We start from the raw sequence: 27,318 nt of genomic DNA on the forward strand, positions 1-27,318 counted from the left end.
GACCCGCTTTGGTCTCCATGTATCTCCTTTCCTTTCTGCTTTTGTTGCCACTCAAATGATGTCTGACGCTGATTAATGTATTCTCTCCATAATAAAGTCTCACCATGAACCCTCTGACCCACACTCCACCATTCTGGTATCTAAGGAACAAACTGTTTGCTTTTTTAACTTGCTTCTGCATATTTTCACAGTGTGGAAAGTGACAAATCTAGTGTTGCTCCCAGCTTTCTCTTTGCGGGGTCTGTTCTCTTAATGGTATGCTATATTGATTAATTACACAGCATGTCAACATTTTACATTTGTTGGTACCAGACATAATTTGTTATTTGACTGCCCATTGAATTACCAACCTGAATCTTTCTGCAAATAATTAATTCATCTCCGTACCTACAGCTTGCCCACCAAATTTAACCAGCCCCTGGTTTGATTTTTGTCCAAGAATTAAAAGCACTACTAAACATCAATGGGATTAGCATTTTCACAAAAAGCTATTATAGTAATGTATATCCTGCCTTGGATTTTCATTGAATGTACGATTTAAATGCTTGAAATGTTCTCAAATAAAGAGCACAGTGGAGTTCTAATATCCTCCCAAAGTTTGAACTCTGAAGGGTGCTTCGGTCAGGGAGTTAGACAATATGGAAACAACCCATGCTTTTTCCCCCCCTTTTTCTTCCCCTCTTAGCTGTGCCCACCTGGGTGTGCACCCATTTCTACCTTACATATGTTTTAGGAGCAGAATTAGGCCATTTGGCCCATCAAGTCCACTCCACCATAAAATCATGGCTGATCTTTCTTTCCCTCTCGACCCCATTCTCCTGCCTTCACCCATAACCCCTGACACCATTACTAATCAAGAATCTGTCTCCCTCCCGTCCGCATCCATCTATATTCCTCCTTTGACCACATTTCATGCCTCTTGTATCCTTATCTCATGCTTTTTGTCTTTTCATCTGTGGCCTTTGTCCAACCATCTGTCGATCAGAAACCTCCCTCACCTGTATCCATCTATCACTTGCCTGGCTTTGTTCTGCCAATTAAAAACTAATGTTTTGTGTTGCAGACAAATTACGGGCTGAAATTAATAAAGTGGTTAACAAGTACATTGACCAAGGCATCGCTGAGTTGGTTCCCGGAGTCCTCTTTATTGATGAAGTGCCAATGCTCGACATTGAGTGCTTCACGTACTTGCACCGGGCACTTGAGTCCAGCATTGCCCCCATCGTTATTTTTGCTACAAACCGGGGAAACTGCATTATTCGGTAAGGCAATCACAAAATATAATTTATTATTCATAGTTCCTTCCCCGTAGTTATTTAGAGAAAGGGGATAGATATTTTCATTGTGTTTAAGATTTCTCAGGTGCTGGAAAATCGAAGGTACACAAAAAGCTGGAGAAACTCAGCGGGTGCAGCAGCATCTATGGAGCGAAGGAAATAGGCAACGTTTCGGGCCAAAACCCTCGGCCCGAAACCCTCGACCCGAAACGTTGCCTATTTCCTTCGCTCCATAGATGCTGCTGCACCCGCTGAGTTTCCCCAGCTTTTTTGTGTACCTTAGATATTTTCATTGACTGTTTGGTAATATGCCAGTGTCCTATAATCATAGGAAATAACATTACCTAAGAGTAACCAATCTTCATGTTGAAAATGATTCAACCCTAGGCTATTTGACATCCGTAAGATTACAATTATGGGCATAGAGTCATACAGCATGGAGACGGGCCCTTCAGTCCAACTTGCCCATTAAGATGCCCCATCTAAGCTAGTCCCATTTTCCTGCATTTGGCCCATATCATTAAATCTTTCCTTTTCATGTACTTATCCAAATGTCTTTTAAACGGTGTTTTTGTACCAGCTTCAACTACCTTCTCTGGTAACTCGTTCCATGCACTCACCACCTTCTGCCCCTTGAGCTCATATCAAATTATTATTGTCCTCTGGTTTTTGATTTCCCTACCCTGGGTAAAAGACTCTGCATTTACCCTATCAATTTCCCTCATGTATTTTATACACTCTATAGCCTTAGCCTTCTGTGCTCCAAGGAATCAAGTCGTAGGTAGTGCAGTTTCTTGCTATGGCTCAGGCCCTCGTGTCCTTTCAACATCCTCATAAGTCTTCTGTGCACTCTTTCCAGCTTAATAACATCCTTCCAATAGCAGGGTGACTGAAACTGAACACAATACTCCTATTGGGCTAGTCAATGTACCAAAATGTACCCAAAAAAATGGTAAATATACCAAAAGCCGCCGTCATCACCCTGTCTACCTGTCACACTACTTTCAGGGAACTGGGTGCCTGTACTTCTAGTGCTGTTCACTGTGAAGGTCCTGTCCTGCTTTGACTTCCCAAAATACAACACCTGACGTTTGCCTGCATTAACCTCCATTAGCCATTCCTCAACCCACGTTCCAGCTGATCAACATCCTGCTGTAATGTTTGAGAAAATGCATTCAAATGTTTTGTTGATCTCTTCCAGATTTCTGGCTCCTTTTACCCAGTCTGTAACCACTTCCACATGTTGATTTTTCTGTAAACAGTTGTCAAAAGTAGTCAGCATTAACACATCAAGCAACATAGACTTAATGGGCCAATCTGTGCCATTGGGAATCTCCTTCTCTAAAGGACAGCTATATGGAAGGAAGGATTTTGAGGGCAATGAACCAGATGCAGGCGACTAGGACTAACCCAATATGCCAACTTGGTTGACCTGAACCAGGTGGGCTGATGGACCTGTTTCTGTGCTGTACAACTCCAGCTCTAATCCCATGACACCATGAGAGAAGATGCTATGGCAACCTGTTATGTTGTGGTCCTCTTCCCTAATGATCATGATCACTATTTAACACGTGTTAAATCATTGAGATTAAATTCAACAGATGCCATGAAGGAATTTAAATCTACATCTCTGGTTTATTGGTTCAGGCCTGTGAATTTCTCATCAATTTTATTTTGAAGAATCACCGGCAAAGAACAGGGCTTCACCGCAAGTTAGGATTATAACTTTTCTCTGCAGTGTTGGAGGGAATATTGGCCAATATCAAGTCAAGTCGAGTCACTTTTATTTATATAGCACATTTAAAAAACAACTCTCGTTGGCCAAAGTGCTTTAAATTGGTGGAGGTACTAACGATACTAATAATATCTCTGCTAATATCAAATAACATTTGCATTGTGATATTGTGGGAACTTTAATGTAATATCCAACTAAAGCACCTCTGAAGAATGGCACATACAGTAATGTTGCATATTGTAGAAATAAGGAACTGCAGGTCCTGGTTAACAAAAATAAAATACACAATGTGCTAGAGTAATCCAGCAGGTCAAGCAACATCCCAGGAGAACATTGATAGGTGATGTTTTGGGTTGGGACCCTTCATTAGAATGATCATATTGCATATGTCGAAATATTGCACTGTAGATTCACCTCACCAAATCATAGGATAGTCCTTAAACTAGCAACATTTTGGCTGTAAAATGAGAGAATCTGAGCTAAGAGCACCTGTGATCTCATTGACTGAAAAAAAAAATTGCTTATAGATAACATTTATATTTGCAGATATGTGAATATACTGAGAAAGATTGGACAATCCGTATGATTGCAGCCTAACCATTCATTTTCCATTGGTTTTGAATGTCAGATGAGATTTTGTGACAATCCATTAAGTTTATGGTCCTCTTCAAAGCAACCTTATTTATGTTCTATTGTCACGGCAATAGAAATCATCGCAGGGTTGCTTTGGACAGAAAATAATGGTAAATTAAGATCTAGAATGTAAAATTATCTTTGATACTGGTAGACCCAAAGTGCTGGAGTAACTCAGCGAGTCAGGCAACATCTCTGTAGAAAAACGATGGGTGACATTTTGGATCGGGAACCTTCAGACTAAGGAAGTGAATTATCCAGATTGACACTGGGAGTCTAATCTTTAACCGGGTACTTTAATAGCATGGAAATGGTCATAGAACACAAAGCACAGCACAGAAACAAGCCCTTTAGCCCGCTGTGTCAGTGCCGAACATGATGCCGAGCTAAACTACTCTGTCGGTACGTGATCCATATCCCTCCATCCCCAGCATAACCCTGTGCCTATCTAAATACCTTTTAAACGCTACTATCGTATCTGCCTTCACCACCGCCCCTGGCAGCGTGTTTCAGGTACCCGCTGTGTTAAATAAAAACTAGCTTGCATGTGATCCATGTCCCACAATTCCCTGCTTATCCTTTGGAAGGATTAGAAAGGAAATGGTTCATGTGCGCAGCTCTTGAACACTCCATGTGCGCAGCTCTTGAACACTCCAACTGTGAACTACGAACTGCCTTGGCTGCACTAAGGACTTCAGACTTTTGCAATAATATTGTTTTTTTTAATTTAATTTATTGCTTTTTTTTGTTTGTTATCTGTGAGTACTGTGAATACTGCAGTCAATGTAGTTCTGGAGACATTCAACAGCCATGGAGAAATAAATTGATTGAACTTCATTGGAATTGATGGACAAGGTGTAATGTTTGTACTAAACGTTGTACCCGTTATCCTATATCTCTACACTGTGAACAGCTTGACTGTAAATGTGCAAGTCTTTCTGATGACTGGATAGCACGCAAAAAAAAAAGATTTTCACTGTACCTCAGTAGGCGTGACAATAATTAACTAAACTAAGCATTATAGACTCTGAATGTTAGCTCTGTTTCTTTCGCTGTACCCTGACCTGAGTGTTCATAGCATTTCTGTTTTTATTTCGGGTTTCTGCCGACCGCCGTTTTGATTTCCTCCTTCCCACACCCCTGCCCGCCCACCACTAAAGGAATGCCGAGACTGTTTGCGTTCCAGAAACCACCCAAGCTGAGATCTATTAATTCAGCAGGTCCCCCTGAAATTAGCCAGGCACCTTTCCAATCTCTGCAGCCCATTACCACCTGACATGTCGCAGGAATGCATGCAATGCCCAGGTTTTGAGTTTAATCTCAGCGCTACAAGACCATGTACCATTGTGCTGTGGCTGACAGAGAGATGTCTTGCCAATTATGCTATCATGTTTGCTAATTAAATTTTTGAATGTTTTCTTGGTCAAGGGAATAGGTGGAACAGATTGGAGATTGCTGTGGTAGCGTTGACGTAGCACCATCTAGTGGCATGGGTATTCTTATTTAAAAAAAAAAGAATCTTTGCCACAAAAACAAAGATTTCTTTGAACTCCAGTAGTGTCAGCACTGAGATGGATTGAACTGCTTGAAATTTTAATCTATATGTAAATTTAATGTAATACAATTATCTAAATGGAATTACCAGGACTCAACAACTTTTACATGCAATTTATAATTCAATTCATAATCTAAATGGGAAATGGGGTTTATTTAAATAGCTGTTTTATTACTTTTTTAATTTCTTTAAGTAAAAAGCTTTCTTCTGAAGCTGATGCGGAATTTCAGGCATGTTGCCAGATGAGTTGCAGCTTCCGTCTGGTTGTGGGCTATATGTTGAAATTACCTGTGTTTTTCCAGGGGTACAGAGGATATTATATCTCCCCATGGAATTCCACTTGATTTACTGGATCGGGTCATGATCATCAGGACGATATTGTACACTCCCGATGAGATGATGCAGGTATGTCGAGTTTATGGGTTATTCCTTGGAGTGCCATAGGGGTGATCATATAGAGGTGCATAAAATCATGGGAATAGATAAGATGAATGCATAGTCTTTTATCTAGAGTTGGTAAATCAAAACTATCTGATGACGGTCCCAACTTCAAAACGTCACCTCTTCATATTCTCCAGGGATGCTGCCTGACCCGCTGAGTTAGTCCAGCACTTTGTGCCCTTTTATGGGAATTAAGAACCATGGAACTTGGATTTAAAGCGAGTGGGGAAATAATTAATAGTAAATTGAGGGGCAACTTTTTCCACACAGAGGGTGGTGTATGTGGAATGAGCTGCCACAGGAGATAGTAGAGGCGGGTACTATTTCAACATTTAAAAGGCATTTGACCAGGTACATAGCAAGGAAAAGTTTAGAGGGATATGGGCCAAACGCAAGCAGGTGAGAATAGCGTAGATGGGGCATTTTGGTCGACTGAAGGGGCTGTTTTCATGATGTTTAATCTAACTGGTGTGTGGGAGACAAATTCTGCCTTTCCCACTCCCACCTCCTTTGCAGGGTTTAACTGATGCTCGGAAACATCTGTAGTCTCACCCAAGTGGAATAATTGTGAAGGAATGGGCGTATGATCAAGACAATTAGGGAGTGTCTCTAGTGTGTGCGTTCTCTGTAAAATAGAAGTTACCAAACCATGGAGCAAGGGAGAATGAGCCAAGTTATTTCTATCCCAGGTGGGTTCCAGCACCTTTTTTTGTCGACAAAAAAAAAAAGTAGTGCTGGGAACCATACCGCGAGATAGATATTTTGCACGGAGGAAGTTTGCCGTAGATTTATTGATTATATAAACAAGGTGGTTATGCAAACTAGGGTGTATTCATTTTAATTTGGAAGATTTATAGGTTGATTTCCTGGATGTTGCAATGGTGTTAAAGGGAACTGGCTGGAATGAAGCATAGGAAAATATTTCAGCTGGGAGGGTAATCGCTGACTAATGGGCAATGTGAACATTGGAGTCAGGCCTTGCTGGTGTGGTCGTGATAGTTATGAAACACTTCCACATTTGGAAGGTGGAAGAAGTTTAGAACTCAATTCTTTCCCCAAAGGCCAAGTAGTGCAAAGGGAATTATTACGTTTAAATCTGAGATTGATGGATCTTTGTTAAATAAATATTGAACAGAGAACAGGAACAAGCCCTTTTACCCACAATATTTGTGCTGCACATGATGCCAAATATATTAAAGGATGTGTGGAATAAGCGAGTAGATATGGTTAGATCGAAGGTAGACACAAAATGCTGGAGTAACTCAGCAGGACAGGCAGCATCTCTGGAGAGAAGAAATGGGTGACATTTCAGGTCGAGACCCTAGATATGGTTAGATCATAGATTAGGGTTCATTTCAATTAATTTCTGAAAGAGCCAAGTATCCCCTATGGCCTAAATAAGAAGAGATGATAAAGGGATTTTTATTTTCCCATTAAGTCCAAATCTTATCATGTAATATAGTCATAAAGCATGGAAACACAGTCATCCATGCTGACCAAGATGCCAAAATCCCATTTATCTGAGTCTTTCCTAACATACCTGTGCAATTGTCTTTTAAATGCCGTTACTAAGCGTTTGACATGCATAGCACAATGCTGATGCAATATAGAATAAGAGACTACCATGGACAATAACACTTAACCTACGATAGAGGTTATGCATTGTTCTACACAGGCGAAACCGAATTTCAAAAATGATACACCATGTAGGTGATATAAAGTCTATTTATCCTTCTTAGCTAAGGATACATTTCTGCTCCATGATCATTGGATCTTGCAGCAGATGAAACATTATACACAGAGGTAAAAATATCACTTTTATGCTGTCGGATTATCTTTAAAGACCCCCAAATTGAGCCCATCAACAGTGACAAACTTTTAGGCCTGCCATTGTGCAGTTCAAAAAGCAACCTTCAGAAACAAGCAAGGTTTGGAAGGAAAAAAATCTATAACGTTTGTACTTGGAGGTGTTTGTCCACTATTCAGGCAGAGTTGGTGTGAGCAATTGAGATTCCCAGCCCCTCCTTTAACTGAAAGCTTTGTGACAGCATTATATCCTGTCAATTTCTCCCCATCTCCAGTAATCCTGACAAAGCACTAAAAGTCCTGTAGTGAAATTGCTTTGAGAGCCCCTATAAGGCTTGACAGCTGCCAAATTATTTCAACCGTAGTGGCAGGTAAAAGCTGAATAGCTCACAGGGCTGCTGTTTGTGTGAGGGGTTGACTTTCTTGATGTCGGACTTTTTTAGTTTTGTTTTCTTCCTATTGCTATCAAAGTATTTTGAACCGTTCAGTCGTTTCAAAAGAACAGATTAAGTGAAACCAATGAATTGTGTTTTATTTGTTAGCCTATGCTTGCAGTATGGTTCCGTTGCTTTATTGATTAGATCAATGTCAGAGCGGAATAGTGGCGCAACTTGTAGAGCTGCTACCTCACAACACCAGAGACCCAGCTTCAATCCTGACCTCAGGTGCTGTCTGTGCATGGAGTTTGCATGTTCTCCCTGTGACCCGAAGGGTCTGCTCCAGTTTCCTGCTACATTCCACAGATGTGCGGGTTAATTGGCTTCTGTAAATTGTCCTTAATGTGTAGGCAGTGGATGCAAAAGTGGGATAACATAAACGGATGATGGATGGTCGGCATGGACTCGATGGGCGAAGGGCCAGCTTCCATGCAGTATCTCTATGAAACATTGAAGGCTAGCAGAACTATGTATTGGACACCATGCAGGGCATGATCGTATCGCATCACAATGGGATATGCATCTCTGTCTACCAGCTATAAAGATATAGACAAGCTGTTAATCTGGTTGTTTTAAAACTGACGGTCCCAAAAATGTATTGGCAAAAAGAAATCTCCCGTTTTGAAAAATGGGAAAATATCACCACTAGAATAGAAATTTGAATTTGAGATGCAACGCAGTGTGAGCTCTTCTCTGCTTCTCTCTCTGGAGGGTTAGGTGGAACCATGTGGAGGGAACTATATTCCGTTGCTCCTTCTTAGGCAGTTCTTTGACGTCAAAGCCAACTTATTGTCATTGGTTCAGAGGTGGCTAAACAAGGTAGACAAGGAACCCTTGGCTTCTGGCACAGGTGTTGCAGCAGACACTTGGTGGGGTGGATGGTGGGTAGTTAGGGGGACCTTGCGGTCAGTGTCATACAGCGTGGAAGCAGGCTCTTTGGTCCGCACCGGCCAACATATCCCAGCTACATTAGTCCCACCTGCCTGTATTTGGCTCGTATCCCTCCAAAGCTGACCTATCCATGTGCCCGTCTAACTGTTTCTTAAATGTTAGGATAATCCCTGCCTTTACTACCTCCTCTGGCAGCTTGTTCCAAACACCCATCACCCTTTGTATGGAAAAAGGTACCCCTCAGATTTATTTTAAATCTTTTCCCCTTCGCCTTAAACTTATGTCCTCTGGTCTTTAGTTCAATTACTCTGGGCAAGAGACTCTGCATTTACCCAATCTATTCCTCTCATCATTTATACACAGTCCTTCCACTATCGATGTTGGGCTTCTGTTGTGTGTCTTCACCATTTTGAGCAATATAGACCAGGGATTCTCTTGAGTCAGTGAGGATATTGCAAATTTTTGAGAAAGCTTTAAGAACGTCCTTGAATTGTTGTCTGTCCTCACAACATTGGTACTCTACTTAATTGGCTCCAACGGATAGGTCATGCTGACCTCATGCTGAACACCAGACTCCTTACACTCTCTGCAGAAAAGTCCCGAAACATCATGTCAACAATGTGATGATCAGCAGTCCTTAACCACATTCCTGGCACTCTCTAAAGAACGGTCCAACCCTGAACGTTGTCTGTCCTTTTTCTCCACAGATACAATAAAAACATTTAAACAACATTTGGGCAGGAAAGGCTTAAAGAGATAATAATAGGCCAAATACAAGCAAATGGGACTTGGTGAGATGGGGCATCTTGATCAACATGGACAATTTGGGCTAAAGGGCCTGTTTCTGTCCTGTATGATTACGAGATATTACCTGACCCACTGAGTTCCTTCAGCATTTTCTTTGCTCACAATTCCAGCATCTACAATTCCTTATGTCTCCTGATAGTCTTTTCCAGTGTTCTCACAGCAGTAGATTGTATCCCTTATCAGTGTTGTTCCTACCTGTGAAGCATTTTATGGAACAGTTTGATTGAATTGATTGAAAAATGCTGCATGGGAACTGCCCCTCTAGTCCACCGAGTCCACGCCGACCATCGATCACCTGTTCACAACCTGTTCACACTAGTTCTATGTTATCCCACTTTTGCATCTACTCCACTAGTGGCGATTTTACTGAGGCCAATTAACCTACAGTCTCGCAAGTCCTTGGGATTTGGGAGCACCCGGAGGAAACCCACGCGGTCACAGGGCGAACGTGCAAATTCCACACGGGCAGCATCCGAGATCAGGATTGAACCCAGGTCTCTGGCACTGTGAGGCAGCATCTCTATCAATTGCATCACTGTTTAAAGCATATAGAATGTAGAAGGAAATTTATTCTAACCCAAACTTGCTGCATCCGCAACAAGCACAGAATCCCTGAAATGGGATAATCTTCCATGACCTTAACAAACCTCCCTCCCAGAGCAAGACAAAACAAACAGCATGACAATTTTTAATAGACTCATATGTACCATTTAAAGGGTAAGAATGCCTGATTGACATTATTTTGCATTTTCTTGCAAGTAAAATAATTAGCCACGGCACTTGACAAACGGAGCAGCTTTGTGATGTTCAAAGGCTTGCAAGCAGGAAGAATGCTAACTGCTAATAGCTGGTGTAAAGCTGGTCTGAATCATTCAGCGACTGCATCAGCACCAAAAGTGATAAGGACCTCCTGGATAATGATGCTGTGTGTAGTATCACAGAGATAAGTCCAGGAGTAAGAGTTTCATATAATGCCAGTTATTTTTCACTCTGGCACCATTGTAAACAAGAAAGTAGCAAAGTGATTACTAAATCAATAAACAACATTTAGTCATTTAGAAAGGTGTAGCCGATTATATGAACCTGCATATAGACATTTAACGAACATTACCGGCAAAAAGGTATGGATATGTGACGGCTTGATTTCAGTGAAAAGCTTGAGCTAGCATTTATTTTGCTTCTAGATGCAAGACAACTTGCTTTGCCTTCCACCATTTAGCTTATTTAAAACAAACAGAAGAGAATTGAAATTCTGTGGACATATACAAGATGGTTTTTGATGTTGTTGATATGTTGCCAGCATCCTTGATTTTTTAATTTCAAAACAATATCGATCTATTCTGGTCATAGATTCATACAGTGTGGAAAGGCCCTTAAGCCCAACTTGCCCATACCGACCAACATGCCCCATCTACACCAGTCCCACCTGCCTGCCCTACCATATCCCTCTAAACCAGGGGTCGGCAGCCTACGGCCCCCGGGCCGAATGCAGCCTGTAACCCGAAATCATTTAGCAGATTCCCCCCCCCCCCCCCCCCCCCCCCCCGTAATCATCTGGCTCGCCGAGCGCCCCCCTGAGCGCTTCCCGGAACACGGCCGAGCTCTGGCTGTACCGCATCCTGCGTAAAGCCGCCAGCACGGCCGCGCCACCTTCTGTGAACACGTTTAAGAAAGAACTGCAGATGCTGGAAAAAGTTTCTCCAGCATTTTTGTCTGCCTTCTGTGAGCACGTGATTGGATGCCTGCCATCCGCAGGATCCATGTGTACACGTGATAGATATGGCCCGCCATCCGCTCACAGACATGCATCCCGACCCCTATACAGAACAAGGTTGCCGACCCCGGTCTAAACCCATCTTATCCATGTACCCGTCTAAATGTTTTTTAAATGTTGCAATAGTACCTGCCATAACTAACTACTCTGGCAGCTTGTTTGATAACCCACCACCCTTTGTGCAAAAAAAGTTACCCCTTGGGTTCCCATTAAATATTCCTCTCCCCCCCCCATCACCTTAAACTAATGTCCTCTGGTTCATGGTCACATTGCTTAATCCTATTGTAAAATTATATTAATTTATTACCTTTTCGAAAGCTGTTCATTGTACCTTGGTACACGTGACAATAATATACTAAACTAAACTACCCTACACCTCGATTCATGGTGCATTCTTTTTATTTGAGGGATGTTGGTGTTGCTGGCAACGTCAGCATTTAATGCCCATTCACTTGGGTGCATAATTGGAAGGGTGGAAGGGAACATAGTTGGTGGCTCCAGATGCCTTCATTCGCCTAGCTGCCATAGATGTTATGGGTGTGGGTGGCAATTTTGAAGGTGAGTTCATGCAATGGATTTGTAGACAATGCATACTGGAGCTGTAATGCACTAGTGTTGGGAGTGAATGATTGGACTGGTGGATGCATGTTCATCATATGGTTAATTTGTCCTAAGAGAATTGCTGAAGATGCACTCTTCCACAGAAGAGTATACAAACTGACTAGCCCCTTTATATGAAGTCGGAATCAGAAAATTTCAAGAGTGGACACAATGTCAGGTCAGGTGTACAAAATCATGAGAAAAACAGATCGGATAGACGCAGTCTCTTGCCCAGAGTAGGGCAATCAAGAACCAGAGGACGTAAGCTTAAGGTGAAGGGGGTAAGATTTAATAGGAACCTGAGGGGTAATCTTTTCACACAAAGCTTGGTGGGCATATGGAACAAGCTGCCGGAGGAAGTAATTGAGGCGGATACTATCGCAACATTTAAGGGTACTTTAGACAGCTATTTATACAGGTACATGGAATGGACAGGTTTAGGGGGATATGGACCAGACCCAGGCAGGTGGGACTAGTGTAGATGGGACATGCTGGCCGGTGTGGGCAAGTTGAGTCAAAGGGCCTGTTTCCCTGCTCTATGACTGATACAGATGCTGGAGTAGGTCAGCGTGTCAGGCAGCATCTCAGGAGAACATATGGGCGGCATTTTGGAAAGGGTCCCGACCAAAAATGTCACTTATCCATGTTTAAGAAGGAATTGCAGATGCTGGAAAATCGAAGGTAGACAAAAATGCTGGAAAAACTCAGCGGGTGAGGCAGCATCTATGGAGCGAAGGAAATAGACAACGTTTTGGGTCGAAACCCTTCTTCAGACTGATGTGAGGGTGGGGGGGGGGGGGGGGGGGGGGGGGGGGGAGGAAGAATAAAGGAAGAGGTGGAGCCAGTGGGCTGATGGAGAGCTGAGAAGAGGAAGAGAAAGTAGGGACTACCTGAAATTAGAGAAGTCAATGTTCATACCGCTGGGGTGCAAACTGCCCAAGCGAAATATGAGGTGCTGCTCCTCCAATTTACGTGGTCCTCACTCTGGCCGGAATGTTGCCTATTTCCTTTGCTCTGTAGATTCTCCAGCATTTTTGTCTACCATCACTTATCCACGTTCTCTTATTTTGTAAACTAGCATCTGCAGTTCCTGTGTCTGCAGAATATTTCACAGTAACTGCACATAAAAACTGCAGCACTGTTACTTTTGAAACCTACATTGAATCACTCGGCTTACTTGCATTTTCATTATATAAATTCAAGAAATATATTCCTGAAGAGATAAATAATGGTAATTATTGCTAGAAGTAATCTCATCAAGGAATTTAACTGGAATTCTCAAAATCCTGACCTAAAAGCAATTGATGAGTCAGCTATTTATTATCCTGTTAGCCGCTGGTATTGATTGCAGATATGTTGTCTGGATTGTCATTTGTTCAATGCCTGTGGTGGACTCAGCCCTGGACCATGACAGACACAATCCTCCCCTCTATCAACACATCGACACCAGGCACTGCCTCAAGAAGGCAGCATCTATCATCAAGGATCCCCACCATGCGGCTGTGCCCTCTTCTCATTGCTACCGTCGGGCAGGAGGTACAGAAGCCTGAAGTCCCAAACTGCCAGGTCCAGGAACAGCTACGTTCCTACAACCATCAATTTCTTGAACTGACCTGCACAACCCTAATCCTCCCTCAGCAACAGAACACTAAAGACTACCTCCTGCACTTCTGTAGATTTGTCTTTTTTTTTTACTGTCTTGCAGAATATATATGTAATTTATGAATAATTTATATTTTTGTATGGTCCAAGATGACCTGCCTGCGATGCTACTGCAAGCAAGATTCTCATTGTACCTATACCACACCAGACTTGTGCATATGACAACAAACTCAACATGATTTGATGACTTGCTCCCACATAATCTCTACCTATTTAGGAGATAATATACTTGCAGCTATTTAAAAGTAGTTGCTTCCATTCTCATTACAGATTCGCTCCCTTTCATGAGGCTATTTCTAACATTAGTTCTGTTCAGTATCCTTCAACATCCTCATCTTTACGAGTTTATACAGATTTTGTGCTGTATCTCTAAAGTCTAAATCCATATCAAAATGTTAGTGGTCTATCTGACCAGAAACATTGAGAAATAAAGAATTGCAGATGCTGGTTTACAAAAAACACACAACGTGCTGGAGTAACTCAGCCGGTCAGGGAGAATCGCTGGAGAACATGGATCGGCAACATTTTGGGTTGGGACCCTACTTCAGCCTGCCTACTAGATCATCTAATGCAAGAAGTGTCCATTTGGAGCCATTTTACAGACCCGGCTGCAATTGGCCACAAAGGCTCATTGCAGCAGTCGCCTCCATTCCTGTCGACCGGTGAACCATTGTCCCTCTCCTCGATAAGGGATCAGGCTGCGAATTTTGGAGCTGAATGCGGGGTATTTTATATTGGCGGCTGGAGTACAAGAGGCCTTTCCATATAAGTCAGTCTTTGGGAATGATACAATGTCATTTATAGAATCAATGTGTTTCTGTGATTTATCTGTTTGTGATGAGGCGGTAAGTGATGTGTATTATATCAAAGGTCATCACACTGTGTTCCAACAAAGAACAGGTATAAATCACACGTGTCTGTGACTGATTCGTTGGCATATGCAGGAACAAGTGCATCAAGTCAGTACTGTTTAACGTTTACATCAGGCAACCCCCTTGTTGTCCATGGAGCCACTGTTTGCACTTCAGAAGGTCAGGTGCAACATTCTGGAGGTGTATATCCATGCCGTGGATCTGTGATCTGATTTGTTCTGAACCGTTTCATACCTCTAGCCCCCCCCCCCCCCCCCCAACACTCATTCTGAGCGAGGATTTTGACCCAAAATGTCACCTATTCCTTTTCTCCAGAGATGCTGTCTGACCGATTGGGTTACTCCAGCATTTTGTGTCTTATCTTTGGTAAATATTAAACATTCCTTCATGCACTTTAACAACCCTGCAACATCGCAAAATGTTTAGGTTTATTATTGTCACATGTACTGAGGTATAGTGATAAGCTTTGTACCTCAGTGTTATCTGTAACAAATGGTCTTTATTATGCTGTAACAGAAAATGTGACAGCTAACTCATGCACACCAAGTTTGCACTGATAGGAAAGGTAATGACCAGATTGTTGGGTTATCTGTTAGTGATATTGGTAGAATAATTCATCAGTAGAGTATTTGTCAGGGGATATGGGGAGAAGGCAGGAACTGGGTACTGATTGTGGATGATCAGCCATGATCACATTGAATAGCAGTGCTGGCTCGAAGGGCCAAATGACCTACCTCTGCACCTATTGTCTATTGAGTCCCTTTCAGTTTTTCCTCAAATCTACTCGTGAGCATATGAACATTTTGGTATGAAGAAAGGGTCCCAACCTGAAATGTCACCTATCAATGTCTTCCACTGATGCTGCCATACCTGCTGAGTTACTCCAGCACTTTGTGTTTCTATGTAAGATTCCAGCATCTACAGTTCCCTGTGTCAACATTTAGAATGGTTAGTTATAAAAAAAAATATCAGAGCTGCTGGAGGAACTCGAAAGGTCAGGCAGTGTATGTGGAGGGTCTGGAGGGTCCAGATCTGAAACGTTACCGGTCTGTTCCCACCACAGATGCTGCCTGACCCGCTGACTTCCTCCAGCACTTTGTGCATTGCACAATATAGAATGGCAGTTTTTGGTGGTTATGTAACTGAGGGATTGATAATAATCTTCATTTGGAATAGAATACTGAATAATTCCTGAGCTGGGGAATCAAACACCAGAGGACATAGGTTATAAGGTGAAATGGGAAAGATTTAATAGGGACCTGAGGTGCAACTTTTTCACACAGGGTGGTGGGTATATGGAACAAACTGCTAGAGGAAGTGGTTGAGGCAGGTACTATAACAACACTTACAAGACATTTGGACTGGTACATGGATAGAGGGATATGGACCAAACGCACGCAGGTGGAACTAGTGTAGATAGGGCATCTTGATCGGCATGGATAAGTTGGGCCGAAGGGCCTGTATGACTATTTTTGTGTTGTGAAGTGGCTATAGCTAAAATAGCTTATTTTGTTGGGGCAAATGGCCCACGTTCTTCATAAATGTTTAAGTCAGATTGCACACTGCCAAACAAAAATCTGTTGTGTGCTTCGGAAGACTTCATACGTGCAAACATGGGTGACATGCCATGGGACAGTTAGAGGACATGGAACCGTACCCAGTACCTTACAGATGCAGCAAGAAATCCAGGCACAGATCTGTTTTTAATAGGAAACTATTATATAGAGTAGAAAACAATTTATATAATTTAGCGTTGGCTAAATACAGGGTGGAATAGTGCAGAAACAATCCTGGTAATCCCTGAATTTAACCATTGCAACCACAAGAACACTACTTTACAAAGTAGAAGAGTACAACACTGGAACAGGCCATTCGGCCCATGATGTCTGTGCTGAACATGAGCTAAACTCTGGAGAAAAGCAATAGGTGATGTATTTATTTTCTCCAGAAATGCTGCCTCTGAGTTACTTCAGCATTTTGTGTCTTAAACCAGTGTAAACCAGCATCTGCAGTTCCTTCCTACACAAAAAGCTAAACTAATTTCTTCCTGTATGTGATTCAAATCCCTCCATTCCCTGCATATCCATGCTTTATTTAAAAGCCTCTTTAATGCCACTATCGTATTTGCCTCCACCGCCCCTGACGGCGTGTTCCAGGCATTCACTACCCTCTGTGTCAAAAAACAAAAAACAAACTTGCACTGCACATCTCCTTTAACATTTGCCCTTTTCACCTTACACCTATGCCCTCTGGTCATTGACATTACCGCGACTGACCCTTAAATTTTGGAAATCTTTCCCTACATGCTTCAGCTTTGTTGTTTTTTTGTAACACTATGTTATGCCATAAAGTTGTACAGGTTAGAAATCGAGCCCTTCAGGCCATCGAGTCCAGCCACCTAATAGGGTGGCACAGCTGGTAGAGCTGTTGTCTGACCTCGGATGCTGTCTGTATGGAGTTTGCACATTCTCTCTGTAACTGCGTGGGATTCCTCCGGGTGCTCCGGTTTCCTCCCACTTTCCAAAGATGTGTGAGTTTGTAGGTTAAGTGGCCCTCTGTAAATTGTCCATAATGTGTAGGGAGTGGATAAGTGAGATAACAGAACTAGTGACCGATGGTCGGCGTGGGCCGAAGGGCATGTTTCTATGCTGTTTCTCTAAACTAAACTACAGTATAATTACAGTACATACTACAGCATGTACACAAACCTCATTTTATTCTCACTCTCCCGATCTGCTCTAATTTTTTTTTTTTGGTTTGGTGTCAATTTTCATTTGAGAATTGTTGTTTCTCTTCTGAGAAACAACATAGGCATTTTGCTACATCAACAATGCCGTATAAACAGTTACAAAATGGAGCAAATATATATTGGATGCAAATATCAGACTCCACTATCTGCAGCCCAAAAAGCAAAATGAGCCTTTGGGCTGAATAATTATTTGATAGTGAATGGGGCATTAATTTATGCTGACAGGACAATCAATCGCAGTGACACTTATAGAATCTGCTGTTTCCATATTTCCTTACTCTCCCACTTTCTCCGCTCGGCAGATAATCAAGATTCGCGCCGAGATTGAAAGCATCAGCATCACCGAGGACGCTTTGCTTCACTTGGGGGAAATCGGTACCAAGACAACCCTGAGGTGAGTGCTCAGTGCTGCTTTGTTTAGGAATAATGGCTCTTGTCCAGACCTGGATAGTGTCATTTGTTTTTTTTTTCTCTCTTCTGACCCCGGTGAGCAGAAATGATTTGCTGCTCTCCTCATGCTGGCGCTTTCAGGCAGCCGAGACAAGGGTTTTAAATCATCCTCTTAAGCTGCAGCCAAAAACTCTTCACTGGCGGTATTTAATTTTAGCCAACACTGTAAAATAACAGTTTTAGTAATAGCTATTGGTTTCAGCTTGTCACGGGAAGATGAATGGTGCTGTAGGTAGGGGCCTGTGGGATTAGACACAAAAGGTTTCTGTTTCTTTTTCTAAAAAAAAAATCTTTAAAAACAAAGGCAGCTAATGAAACCTTGTGCGCCGTAACTGGCCCAGATATCAGCCATCCAAAGTTCTTGTCTTAAGGTTTCTAATGGTGATATTTTTGCACAAGTGCAGAGCACAAAATAAGAGCTGTTCAGTTGTGTATATCCAATGAGTTCAAAGATCAGCACACTTTCAATGCTGCTTTTTACATGCTGACAAAGTAAGTTACTTAATTACCTTTTGCTTCATGTGAACCACGTGTGTGTGAGGGGAAGGCAGGGGCGGTGGGAAAATAAGCAAAGTTCTTGCTCACAAACTCATTTCTCAGTCCCACCATAGCCGGCACTCGTGGAAGAGTAACAGGGTGGTGTGGGTCTTTGATGCTGCTGGCTGCCTTTTTGGGGTAGCAGCCCCTATCGATCCCTTCGGTGGAGGGGTGGTCAGTACCTATGATGGACCGGGCAGTATCTGCCACTTTTTGCAATCTTCTTCCTATATGTTCGAGTTGCCAAACCAGGCCATGATGTAGAGTTTAGTTTATTATTGTCACGTACACCAAGGTACAGTAAAAAGCTTGTATGTTGCATGTTATCCATTCAACAAGAAGACTATGCATGATTAAAATTAAGCCGTCCACGGTGTACTGGTAAAGGATAAAGGGTATAATGTTAGATATAAGATAAAGTCCAGTAAAGTCCTATTAGAAATTATTCAAAAATCTCCAATGGGGTAGATGGTAGGTCAAAAATGCTTTCCAGCTGGTGAGAGGACAGGTCAGTTGCCTGATAACAGCTGACTGCAGCTGCCCCTGAATCTGGAGGTATGCATTTTCAAACTTCTGTACCTCTTGCCTGATGGGAAAGGAGAGATGGGGTGATTGGGGTGAGACGGATCCTTGATTACGCTGGTGGCCTTGCTGAGGCAGTGTGAAATGTTAATGGAGTAAATACAAGTGTAGATGGAGTCAGTGGAACTAGTCAATATGCTCCCTACCATACTCCTTTACCAAACAGATCAGTAGTTGAATTTTCATGGTTTGTCCCAACGTTTGCATTCCTGAATTGCTTCTGTGGAGGTGGGATGGACAGTGTCGGGTATGTTGGTGAAAGTATATGTGGTTTTGGGTTGCAGGTATTCTATGCAGCTCCTGACCCCTGCAAGCCTGCTGGCCAAGATCAACGGGAAAGAAGCCATTGAGAAGGAGCATGTGGAGGAGATCAATGAACTGTTCTATGATGCCAAGTCATCTGCTAAGGTCCTTGCCGAACACCAGGAGAAGTACATGAAATGAGAAGTGTGGGACGGGTCCAATTGTGCAAAATGGCACTTGGTCCTAAGCAAGCAGAGGACTGTGATGGAAATGCCAGCCAGATTGTCAGAGTGTGCGGGAAGGAAGCAGGGGTAACAGTGAGGTTGGCAAAATGGAAATTATTTGTTAAATAAAATATTTTTTTTGAAATGATCTTTCATAGGTGCTTTCTTAGAGCTATTTGTTTTTGTGTGCAGAAGAGATTTACTACAACAAGTACAAAGTGCTGGAGTAATTCAGCGGGTCAGGCAGCATCCCTGGAGAGCATGGATAGGTGACGTTTCAGGTCGGCACCTTACTTCAGACAACTTCACCAGAATGTTGCCTGGATTAGAGGGTATCAGCTACAAGGAGAGGTTGGACAACTTGAACTGTTTTTTTTCTGGAGCGTTAGAGGCTGAGGGGGGACCTGATAGAAGTGTATAAAATTACAAAATAGGGTAGGGACATAAATAGGGTAGACAGCAGGGACATGTGGTCAGGGGAGGCAGAGCCTCACCTGTCATACTCCCAATGAAAATAGCTGTTAAGAAAAGTAAAGAAAAATAATAATAAAATAAAATAAAATAAATAAAGATTTTTCCATTGATCTTTGTTATAAATGTCATTTCTATATGAATAATATTTTTTTATAGTCAAAATCGCCAAATTTGTGCAGCTCCGCTGCAAATACAGGGAGAGATGAGGCAGCGACGAGCTGAGCCTTCCCTCTGATTGAGCAACCCCTCAAACTGGATGGAGGGCGGGCAATAAGCGTGTGCCTGTTACTATCTGTGTATGTCACCAATGTAATGTTTGTAAACCCCTTCATTTGTTCTCGCCTTCCATAGTCCAGGTAGCTTATTTCACGTATAAATATATTAAATTTAGGCTCGCTGGTCTCGTCATAAAACTGCAATGAAAAAGCACCAGGGGAGGCAGCGATCACATTTGCCTCACTGAGGGGGGCGTGTCGTGAGCCAAGTGGATGGAGAGCGAGCATCAATTACGTAGGCTCAACTCACACAATTGACGCTACCTCACTTTCCCTCCACGTTAGCTAGCTTCAGCAGCGGCGGCGCAACACTGGATTCCACCGCTGGTGGCGCTGACTTTCCAGCCGCGGGCGGCGCTGACTGGTAGGTTGATTTGTAGCGGCTGTTTGGGCCCCGCGCTGGAGTAATGTACTCTTGGCTCGGGTAGATCTACCTGGGGTGGAGTGGTGGAGAGAGAGTGGAGGGGGAAGCAAGGGGTAGACGGGGAGGGGGGTGTGAGGGGGAACAGAGAAGGGGGAGGTGGGTCGTTCCCTCACGGTCCCAGGGCGACGCTCCCGCCCCTCCAGTCGCCATGCTTCACGCACACAGCTCCGGCTCTACCCCTCTCTCTCCCCGGGGAGACGTGGTGATTAATTCAGGGAGGGCCGGGCCACTGATACTAGCCAGTGCCTCCCCAGCCATTTACCTCACCGCACGTCACTGGTAGACAGTCGGAACTTTTTTCACCCCAAGGATGAAAAAGTCATAGACTATAGGGCATAGTTTAAAGAAGAAAGGAGCAAAGTTTACAAGAAATGTACAGGGCAGGTTTTTTTACGCAGAGAGTGGTGGGTGCCTGGAACACACTGCCAGGGGTGGAGGCGGATATGATATGACATTTTAGAGGCTTGTGGATATTCAGGGGAAATAGATCACGAACAAGCAGAAGAGATAAGTTTAACTTAGCGTCATGTTTGGCATGGATGTTGTGGGCAAAACCCTGTGCTGCACTGTTCCATGTTCTATATTCAGATGGGCTTTGTAAGAATGGGTAGTGTGGACAATAGCGCAGCAACAAGAATAAACCATTCAATCCATTAATCATTGTTAGACTCTGGGGAGCAGGGGGTGGGTCCGCCCAGGGAATACACAGCAAAATTAAAAGTGCATGTAGATCTAAAAGTGAATAGTATGCGTTATCTCGTTGAAGCACATGATTCGTGTGGAATACGATGGTAGATGGTGTATGGTGATTCCCTATGGTGGTGTGTCCAGGAATAGAAGGCATTGATTCAGGAGAAGCGGTCAGTCACATTTTACAAGAGAAATTTATTCTGAGGATTATAAATCTTTGGACAACACTATCTACGGAATTGTGAATTCTCAGTCCTTGACAATATTTGAAAAAAAAAAACCCCATAGACAATAGGTGCAGGTGTAGGCCATTCGGCCCTTCGAGCCAGCAAAATTGAAACCATGAACTGTAGATGCTGGTTTACAAAAGTAGACACAAAGTGTTGGAGTAACTCAGCGGGTCAGGCAGCATCTGTGGAGAACATGGTTTACAGCCATACTAGCCTGAAAATCTCCACTCATCAGACCTTGAAAGCAAAGCAGGCTCAGGCCTGGTTAGTTCTTGGATGGGAGACTGCTTGGGTTACCAGGTGTTGTAGACTTTAGCTTTTCATTATACCATGACAATGATAAGAAACTAAACTAAAACTAAAATAAATGGCGTTTTAGGTTGGGACCTTTCTTCAGACTGATTGGAGAAGAAAGCTGGAAGAGAGGTGGGTGGGGGGTGGGGGGGGCAGGACAAAGCCTGGCAAGTAATAGGTGGATACGTGTGGTGGGGAGGGTTTGATTGACAGATGATTGGACAAAGGCCAGAGATGAAAAGACAAAGCATGAGATAAGGATGGAAGAGACTCAAAATGTGAGGCTAGAGGAAGGAATGTAGGTGAAAGGGGAGGAATGGTTGCACATCCAAGTGGGGCACAGAGAAGAGGGAGGGGAGGGTAAAGAAGGTTCCCAACTTGAAATATTGCGTATCCATGCCTCCGGAGATGCTGCCCGACCTGCTGCGTTTAGTTTAATTTGAAGGTTATGGCCCACTGAGTCCACGCTGAACCGGTGATCCCCAAACACTAGCACTATCCCACACACGAGAGACAATTTTACAATTTTTACCGAAGCCAATTAACCGACGAACCTGCACGTCTTTGGAATGTGGGAGGAAACCGGAGCCTCTGAGGAAACCCACACTGTCACGGGGAGAACGTGCAAACTCCGTACAGGCAACACCCATAGTCAGGATGAAATCCAGGTCTCTGGAGTTGTAAGGCAACAACTGCACCACCATGCTGCCCTCATGAGTAGGGTAAAACTAACCTGTCTCATGACTGTCTTCTCGATGGAGTTACTCCAGCACTCTGTCTTTTAAAAGGAGAGAGTTTGTTTTTACTGAATCTATGACTCTAATCAGTTTGCCATTGTCTAGACTGAAGAGCAATCACTCGGTAAACCTGGCTAATATAACATAGTGGCCTTTTAAATGTACAGCCCCATACATCTCACGGCAGAATGTCTTTACAACCTATTTCACAGGCCCGTGTGAGGGGAGGCATTTGTTAAGGCATAACCGCCGACAGAAATGTTTGTTTAATCTTATCAGCGTGACAACACAATCTAAGAACAATTATAGCTCGAACGTATTTTAGCCCTTTTTATTGCAACTGTGTGAGTGTTTTCTTGCTACAGGCTGACCCATGTTAGATTGCAACTTCACAATTGCAAAGAGTCGGCATCTGAAACCTGTTATATTTCAGGGTAGAACAGTCAAGGTTAGAGTCATAGAATCAGAGTCATGTAGCATGAAAACAGGTCCTTCAGTATAATGTATGATGAGCGTTTGACAGCACTGGGCCTGTACTCGCTGGAGTTTAGAAGGATGGGTGGGAACCTCACTGTAACATTCTGAATAATAAATGGCCTAGATGGAGTGAATGTGGAGAGGATGTTTCCACTAGCGGGAGAGTCTAGGACCAGAGGGCACAGCCTCAGAATAACAGGTCATACTTTTAGAAAGGAGATGCGGAGGAATTTCTTTAGTCAGAGGGTGGTGAATCTGCGGAATTCATTGCCACGGGCGGTTGTGGAGGCCAAGTAATTGAGTATTTTTAAAATGGAGAATGACAGGTTGTTGATTAGTAAAGGTATCAAAGATTATGGGGAGAAGGCAGGAGCATGGGGTTGAGAGGGAAAGGTGGATTGAATGGCAGGGTAGACTCGATGGGGCGAATGGCTTAATTCTGCTCCTATGACTTATGAATTTGTCCACGCAAGGGACCAACATGCCCCATCTACACTAGTCCCACTTACCTGTCTGGCCCGTATCCCTCTAGACCTATCCTATCCATTTACCTGTCCAAATATTTCTGAAACGTTGTGATAGTACCTGCCTGAACTATCTCCTCTGGCAGCTTGTTCTATACACCCACCACCCTTTGTGTAAAAAAGATTGTCCCTCGGGTTGCTATTAAATCTTTCCCCCACCTTAAACCTGGGTCCCCTAGTTCTCGATTCCCTTACTCAGGGTAAATGCACAGATTATTTTACTCAATCTATTTACCTCGTGATCTTATACACTTCTATAATATTATCCCTCGTCCTCCTGTACTCCAAGGAAGAAAGCCTGAGCCTGCTCACCTGCTCCCTATTGCTCAGGCCCCGCGTCCTGGCAACATCCCCATAAATCTTCTCTGCACCCTTTCCAGCTTACCAACATAATTCCTATAACAGGGTGGCCAATATTGAACACAAAATTCTAGATATGGCCTTACTAATGTCTTGTACAACTATAACATGACCTCCCAGCGTCTATACTCAATACTCTGAAAAACTCTGACTGTCAGGAAAAAGGTCCAGGGCCAGTAACGTCACCAATCCGTGTTCTCTAGGGATGCTGCCCGACCCGGAGTGTAGGGAGTAGATGCTGCCCGACCCGGAGTGTAGGGAGTGGATGAGAAAGTGGGATAACATAGAACTAGTGTTATTGGCGTGGACTCGATGGGCCGAAGGGCATGTGAACCTCTCTAAACTAAGCTTTAAAAAACTAAACTCAGCCAGTCAGACAGCATCTACAGAGGGAAAGGGAGAGGTGATGCTGGGAAGAAGCTGTTTAGAGATACAGCATGGAAACAGACCCTTCGGCCCACCGAGTCTGTGCCGACCAACAATCACCCGTACACTACTTCTGTCTACTAGGGGCAACATACAGATGCCAATTAACTGACAACCCCGCACATCTTTGGGATGTGGGAGGAACCCGGAGTAAAACCCACGCGGTCACATGGAGAACGTTCAAACACAAGAACCTGCAGTATCTCTAAACTAAACTGAATTATGTACAATACTTCAAATGCGGGCTCGCCAAATTCATGTTCAATTATCTACCTGTCTGCTTTTTTTTTCTCTCCCGAGCGAGGGGAGAGAGGGAGAAAGAAGGCTTGAGCAACAAGAAAAAACAGTGTCACTTCCAGCAGCGGCTCTGTCACACTCTGTAGCCCCGTGACAGTGTGTCGGTGAATGATTAATGGAATAAGCTTCCCCTCTCAGCTACAGTTCCCCCAGCTCTGTGGAATTCTCATTATCCATGTATCTCCGCATCGGAAACAGAAGTGGGGAAAAAAATAATACTGTGCTTTTTTTAAATAATAAGTGGAAATATATAAAGAGCTGACAGGCAGCTGAGGGCTATATTATGGGACGAGCGGGTATTCAATGCGGTGAATAGAACTGTCAGCTCCCAACCCGTCGCAAAATTCCTCCCAGCCTTTCCTGGTCCCGACCACCCACACCAATAACTCTGAACGCAGTCACGTTGGAGGAGACAAGCGCGTTTAATGTCCGTGGCCTCTCCTAGCCCTCGGCAGCGCACGGGTCCATCTGGCCCAGTGCTGATAAGACGCACCTTTTCGATTCGCGCCGCCTGATTGCCTGAACTGTCAGGTTACAAAGCCTGGGCAGTGCAAGCGCTGCTCTCCTTGACTGACAGATCTATTATACCAGCTTCCCCGTCCCTTGTTTTCATCCATTAACAACCCAGGCTAACGGAGGAGAGAAGACACTTCTCTCTACGATACCACAATGAATTCGTCCAACAGCACTAGCAGAGATAAAGACCTATCAATTTAGACCATTCTTGCCCAGACTCCGAGCGGTTTGATTAATGGAGAATGCATCAAGTCTATTTTTTTTTGCTCTCTCTCTCTCCCCCCCTCTCTCTCTCTCCATCTCCCTCTCTCTTCACCCCCCCCCCCCCATCCATTCTCCCCCCCCTCTCTTCCTCTACTCTCCCTATCTCCCCTACTCTCATTCATACATAGACACACTCCCCTTGCACCCCCTCATCCCTGACAACTATTGAAGGCATTTGTCAAGAAAATAAGCCCAGAAGAAGGGGCGAGGAGTGAATAGATGACAAACCCTCATCAGATCAGACCAACAATAGGGACTTGAGTTTCAGGGAATCACAGCTAAAAAAGTTTAGTTTAGAGATACAGTGCAGAAACGGGCCCTACAGTCTACTGAGTCCACGTTGACCAGTGATCACCCCATACACTAACACCATGCTACACACTAGAGACAATTTACAATTTTACCAAAGCCAATGAACCTACAAACCTGTACCCCTTTGGAGTGTGGGGGGTAACTAGAGCACCCGGGGAAAACCCATCTGGTCACAGGGAGAATGTACAAACTCCATATAGACAGCACCCGTTGTCAGGATTGAACCCAAGTCGCTGGCGCTGTCATGCACCAACTCTACTGCTACACCACTGTGCTGCCCTTAGTTGTTGAATTTTTTTTTTTTCTCCCGTCATTCTGGCTGCGATAATAAATCCCCAGCCTATAGTGAAAACCGCTGGTTATGTTTCACTCTGCATCAATTTGCTTCCTTCTTGCCTGTCCACCCCATCCCTCCCCCACCCCCTCTCCAGGGGCTCGAGCAACACCGCCACACTGATCCATTTTGCTTTTTCAACCCTGTTGCCTCAAAGAGCAGTGAGAGGGGAAAGTTTGGGGGAGATGTGCTTGGCAATTTTTTTGCACACTGAATGGTGGGTGCCTGGAACGCAATGCCTGGGGTGGTGGTGGAGGCAGATACGATAGCGGTGTTTAAGTGACTTTTGAATGGGCACATGGATATGCAGGGAATGGATCACGTGCAGGCAGAGGAGATTAGTTGAATGGTATCACATTCAGCTCGGACATTATGGGCTGAAGGGACTGTTCCTATGCTGTACTATTCTATGTTATATATTCCTGTGGTGTACTATTCTAAGTTCTATTAGGTTTTGGTTTATTATTGTCACATGTATCGAGGAGCAATGACAATCTCTGTTTTGCATGCTATCCAAACAGATCAGATAAAACCATACATAAATACGCTCATGTCAAACTCAAGTACAATAGGTAGAGCAAAGGGGAAGATACAGAGTGCAGAATATAGTTGTAACGCAACATTGTAGCGCACCAGTTCCAGAGACAAAGTCCAATGTCCGCAATGGGGTAGAAGTAAATTAGACAGTCCCCTAGCTTATGGAAGGACCATTCAGAGGGGAAGAAGCTGTTCCTGAGTCAGGTGGTGCGCGCTTTCAAGCTTTTGTACCTTCTGCCAGACGGGAGCGGGGAGAAGAAGAAATTACTGGGGTAAGCCATGTCTTTGATTATGTCGGCTGCTTTTCTGAGGCAGTGTGAAGTGTAGATGGTCATCGGTGGGGTCTGTTCTGTGTGAAGGACTCTGCAAGAGCAAAAGTCTTTGAGTTTTTCTCAATGTTCAAGCATCTACTGTCTCTTGTGTCAAGAGTATTTATTTATAATTTGTCCAAAAAAGTGAACAATTCCATTCTTACTTGTATTAGCATAAGAGTCCTGTAAGCACAATGCATATAGGTAACACACTAAACAAAAGAAAACACAATGAATAACAACTAAAAATATTTAGTGAAAAACAAAAGCTTCCTTATACAGTTTGCCACAAAGTGCTGGTGTAACTCTGGGGGTCAGGCAACATCTTTGGAGAACATGGATAGGTGTGAGTCAGACTGAAGAAGGGACTTGACCCAAAACAGCACCAATCCATGTCCTCCAGAGATGCTACCTGGCCCGCTGAGTTACTCCAGCACTTTGTGTCCTATCTGCAGTTCATTGCTTCTAGCTTAAGCAGCTTATAGGACGATGATCTGCCATTGACACCGATTATATTTATTGTCACATGGTACAGTGAAATTTCATTTTTACATACAGATG

General features: G+C 43.6%; 1 protein-coding gene across 1 annotated transcript in view; it reads left to right on the forward strand.

Moving 5' to 3' along the window:
- ruvbl1 (RuvB-like AAA ATPase 1) overlaps positions 1 to 19,423 on the forward strand; it is a 45,320-nt gene extending 25,897 nt beyond the window's left edge. Inside the window, exons 8-11 of the mRNA XM_055647963.1 lie at positions 1,064 to 1,262; positions 5,503 to 5,605; positions 17,542 to 17,633; positions 19,093 to 19,423. Of these exons, the coding sequence (XP_055503938.1) occupies positions 1,064 to 1,262; positions 5,503 to 5,605; positions 17,542 to 17,633; positions 19,093 to 19,252 (554 nt within the window). The 3' untranslated portion in view covers positions 19,253 to 19,423. The remainder of the gene's footprint in view (positions 1 to 1,063; positions 1,263 to 5,502; positions 5,606 to 17,541; positions 17,634 to 19,092) is intronic.
- Positions 19,424 to 27,318: the final 7,895 nt, after the last annotated feature.

This window comes from Leucoraja erinacea, chromosome 16 (assembly GCF_028641065.1).
Source record: "Leucoraja erinacea ecotype New England chromosome 16, Leri_hhj_1, whole genome shotgun sequence".
NCBI lineage: Eukaryota > Metazoa > Chordata > Chondrichthyes > Rajiformes > Rajidae > Leucoraja > Leucoraja erinaceus.